Genomic DNA, 5,143 nt, shown 5'->3' with positions numbered 1-5,143 from the left:
CAGCAGAAGATTATTTGTTGCATACGGTGTTACGCCCAACATGTTAGACGTAATACCATCAGCAGTGTCCTGAAACTTCTTACAAAATACCTAAAACTTCAAAATCCCGAAGAATATACCAGACATGAACTAAGGCGCTCTTCGGCAACCATGTTATTGGAAAACTAAACTAAACTAAACTTCCGCAATAACAGAGGTTGTAAATAAATATTAATATCAGTACCAATACCAAAGATTCCTAAATATACTAATTATGTTGTTGTTTTCAGAAAAGTGTAGTACTAGTACTGCCTCTGACTGATCTTTCTTAAGCCTTTGAAGGAAACATTGTATTCTACCAATAATTTGAAAAATGTTGACGCTAATATTGTCATATATTTGGTACGGAATGATAATATATCGATGTGTTGTCAATGTCATTTTCCCAAAATGTCTAAGACAGCTGATTGCATCAAAATATATCCAAAAATGTAATCCTCAAATTAAGGTGCTCCAATAAACTAATAAAAGTATACGTAAATGAAAATTATATAGACACAGTTAGCATATCGATACAAGATGTCAGGAGAATTTTACTTACATTTTGAAGACGTTTTACCAAAAACTGGATGGGGTTTATACTACAAATTCATGATTGGAATGGCTTGTGCTTCGTGTTTTGCCAATGCATCTGCATTTCTTTGTATACCAATAGCAATTCCTCTGTCATCTTGTGAAACGGAAATCACTCCAAATATTTTATACGCAGTTTTCATCAGTTTTACAATTGGAAGGAGTTTTGGTGGAATTGTCGATTGTTTTTGTGATATATTTGGAAGAAAGAGACTTTTAACCCAGAGTTTAGTAGTGAATTTTGTGACTACTTTCATGGCAGCATTCGCTTACAACAGTTATATGATTATTTTTGCAGTTTTCTTTTTAGGAAGCTCATTGGAACACCAAAGAACAGTGGTAAAAATTCATCTAGCAGAAATATTACCAACGAAAAAGCGCGGACGTTATTTAGCTTTATGTGACTTATTTTGGATGTTGGGATTTCTACAAGCTTCAGTTGTAGCATATTATTTCGCTAGTCCAAGTTACGTGGAACATAGAGTAATTGACATGCGGGTTACAACATGGAGAATGATGTTTGCTATATCTGGAGGAATCAATTTGATATTGGCTTGTGCAACAGCTTTACTAGAAGAGAGTCCAAGGTTCTTTTTGCACGCTAAAAAGGATTACCTAGCTGTGTTAACATTGAAACAATTTTACGCTATCAACAAATCTAGTTATGGTAACTCTTTTGATATAAAAGAAGATGACATTATGAACACCGTTCTTGACTATGGTCTACTTTACCAATCGGATAATACAGGATGTCTCAGAATAACGTTCGATATAATGAGTATGGTAGGAAAAGGCATGAAATTATTATTTTCAAGACCATTTTTAACAGTGACGTTACCCCTAATAGCTCTTCAAACTTCCCTTTCCATTTTGAATATAGTGAGTATGAATATTTTAATGGCAAAATTAGTAACAAGTGAAAATTTGAGTAGTGGTCTCGATGTTGTTTATTTACATCCATATGAAAATAATACAATGTGTCCACGTATAGGCGAGAATAAGCTTTTCTATAACTTTCTCATGATATCTACTAACGTAATAATTGGAGAAATTTCCGCGATATGGATTTTAGATCGCGTCGGTCGGAAAATCCCTTTATATATAGGTATGTTTCTAGTTGGAATATCTTTTATTATACTACACTTCGTCGAAGATGGAATGACAAGAATGATCATATGTTCGCTTCTTATGTTCTTGTTTAGTATAGCGACAACGGCACTGTCAGTTATCAATATTGAATCATATCCAACTGCAATTCGTGGAACGTCTCATTGTGTAATAGCATTTGTAGGTATATTACTTTCGTTATTGATTATCACATTCTTTCATCTTTACGCGAATTGGTTTCTTATATTAATGGGAATCTTATTTATTATTACTACAAATATCAACTACTTTGTTAAAGATTTGAAACAGAAACCGATGGTAGAGTGACAATTGTTATAGAATCATTCAAAATATTTGTCAATAAAATGATGTTTGTTGTTGTTGTTGTTTCATTTAATATTGTGCAGTTAATATCAGAATCATCAACAATCGAACTGCTCGTATGAATATAGATAAAGATACAACGAAAGCGAAAGGAATTAAAATATTACGTTATATCTAATCTGTACTTACAGTACATTTGATCTGCATATTCAGGTAGCTGCAATTATGCTTAGTAGGAATCGACTGAATGATTGTTGTTTCATGTAATGTTTTGCAAACAGCTTATATCAAGGTGGATAAAGATAAACATACAACGAAAGAGAAAGGAATAAAAATATTAATTTATTTCTAATCTGTACTCAGTTTTGAATTCAATCGTTCGTGGGGGAATGTATGTTCAGAACATATTTTGAACAAAGCATGCGCATTGACACGTCCAGAAATGTATCCAAATTATTTACCGCGAACAAAGCTGATATTAACAAATATTTTCACGTGTTTAAAATATAATTCATATCAGTTTTGATTGTCCCAGAAAAATACGACAGTAGGTAACATTCTATAACAAGTTACTATTTGTACACTTAGGAAATAATCAATTCAAGCTTTCTTGTCCCTCCGGATGTTTAAAATGGAGGAACATCGTAACCACAATCGATACTATCGTAGGGTAGCTAATCAGTAATATAAACTAAACGATAATTTTAAATAGGAAAATAGATAACAGCAGCATATGTATGTTATCAAGGAGAGTAAAACATATTTTTATATTTGATATTTTTATAAAACATCATATGATGACTGAGTTATAAGCCTTAGCAGTTGCGAAATCAGGACTTATATTTAAGTATATTTTCTAAATTATACATTCCAACATTATGAATTTTTAATGGATGATTACGAATGTTCATGTAGGGTGTTTGACGTAAAAAATTATTCTCCACTACTATCTGAAGACTAGGGGCGGCTCATGCCTAATGGGACAGCCTGTACAATTTAAAAATAGCAAAATATAATTTGTCAATAGATTTTTCAACAAAAAGATACTCTTTTAATTTGATAAAATTTATGGTTCAGGAGTTATGTAGATTTTTAAATTGTTATAAAAGCCAAGGACACCGTTGGCCATAAGGAGACATTCCGAAGAAAATTATTATAAATTATAATTATTTATTGAAAATACTTACAGGAAGTATTGAAATAAAATCAAACATTTCTTGAAGAACTAATGAATTAATAAATATTTGTACTACATACTATAGGAAATCATATTACTGGTAAAAAAACTTGAAAGAGATTAATGATTAAAATATGGATAATAACATTTTTCCTAATTGGTGGATTGATCAGGGAGGTCCGTTTGCATGGCCATCACGTTCCCCTGAATTGAATACAATGGATTCATTTTTGTTTTGAGGATATCTTAAAAGCTTGGTGTATGTAACACCGGAAAACACAAAGAATTAAATGATCGATAGAGTAAACTTCCATTGTAACGTTATAAGGTAGAATCTTGCTCTTCCATGTTCAAAGAAATATCTTCCGTAGACTCCGGAAATGTGAAGAAGTGCATGGTGCCAACTTCGAACATTTATTATAGTTTTTGTTTGTTTTCATTTGATAATTTGTAGGATAATAAACTAAATTTTTCAGCATTTCAATTTTTTCCTTATGTAAGTAACACGATATTCGACAGCATGCAGTTCAATTAGATGTGTTTGATTGTGCTTTAATCCCTCTGCAAGTTTTCTCAATAAATAATTACAATTTTTTATATGTTTTTTTTTTTCAGAATGTCTCCTTATGCCGAAAGGTTTCCTTAGCATGTAGAATGATGTAAAAATCTACGTATCTCCTGAACTATAAATTTTATAGTGTTAAACAAAGAATACCTTTTTGTTAAAAAATCAATGGAAAGATTAATTTTTGCCATCTACAGATTGTACTGGTTTTCGCTGTAAACTACATTGAATGTATAATTTAGAAACTATACTTAAATATAAGTTCAAATTTCCCAACTTTAAATGCCCATAACTCAAAAACGAGTAATCCTATGAGAAAATTTTTTAATGTCACAGTATTATTTTCCCGTCATATAATCATTCCTGAACTTTTTGCATCAACTCCCGGAACATCCTGTAGGTACGGTGTATAAAAATAATCTTCAACCTCATATCATACAAACAAACGTAAGGAATCTAAACACTGAAACGTCAAAACGAAGAAGTTACTGTTGTCTTGGATCTATATATAGAGCTTGACCAAAGTTGAGATTATTTCTAATTCGCCCTATATTCGGAACTAAATCGACCTATTTGGAATTATTTGTTGAAATTTGGTCTCACTAGAGGAAAATGAAGTTTTCTTTGTTGTTTCCTGGATATTTTTCTTTTTGGTATCTCTATTGTCATAGTAATCTATGAATTGCTTTATTTTATTCCAAAGAGTTTGGTTAATTTTGATATTGTTAAAAAAATTGACCATCGAACCATAGTATCATTTCGAGGATACTTAATACTTGTCAAAATACGAAGACCTAGAAGACCTAAGGAATAAATAGCCATTTATAATTGTTACGAGAGACTCACGGGTCATAAAAATCCTTGTAATAGCTGCAGAATCCTGGGAAAGAACTTTTTCAATGATTGTAGTATCCCTAGATTTCAACCACAAATAGAATCCTTAATATTAGTTTAAAATCCAGCTGACTTTAAAGGAGAATACCATTGATGAGTCCGCATAGACAACAAAGATTGCTTGGGCATTGAAACATCAACACTAGCGTAATTAATGGAGGAATGTACTCCTCACGGACGAGTCTTATTTTGGATTGTTTTTAGACGATAATAACTATGGATGAATCCATTGAAACTCTTGATTCAACGGCATATCCAAAAAATTGAAGAACATATATTTATAGAATGGATAGGAATTTTTTCAATGATTATACTTAGTCGATTGTATTGATTAGAAAAATGGCTAGACAAGTATGTGAGAATGAAATAGTGACCACAATTTCATGCCGCTATAGCTTTATTGATGATAATACTTGAGATCAGTTACAAAAAGCAATTATCGACCACAACTCGCGTCAACACAG

The 5,143-nt window shown here is 31.6% G+C and overlaps 1 protein-coding gene across 1 annotated transcript; it reads left to right on the top strand.

Annotated features, from left to right (window-relative positions):
* The first annotated feature begins 558 nt into the window (after window positions 1-558).
* On the top strand, window positions 559-3,873 carry LOC130443349 (putative transporter svop-1). Its single transcript, XM_056777920.1, has 2 exons — window positions 559-1,717; window positions 3,836-3,873. Exons 1-2 carry the CDS (start codon window positions 559-561, stop codon window positions 3,871-3,873), a joined length of 1,197 nt encoding a protein of 398 aa, XP_056633898.1.
* Window positions 3,874-5,143: the final 1,270 nt, after the last annotated feature.

This window comes from Diorhabda sublineata, chromosome 4, assembly GCF_026230105.1.
Source record: "Diorhabda sublineata isolate icDioSubl1.1 chromosome 4, icDioSubl1.1, whole genome shotgun sequence".
Taxonomy (NCBI): domain Eukaryota; kingdom Metazoa; phylum Arthropoda; class Insecta; order Coleoptera; family Chrysomelidae; genus Diorhabda; species Diorhabda sublineata.
Note: the sequence above shows the minus strand (reverse complement) of the source record. Positions and strands in the feature narration are given on the sequence as shown.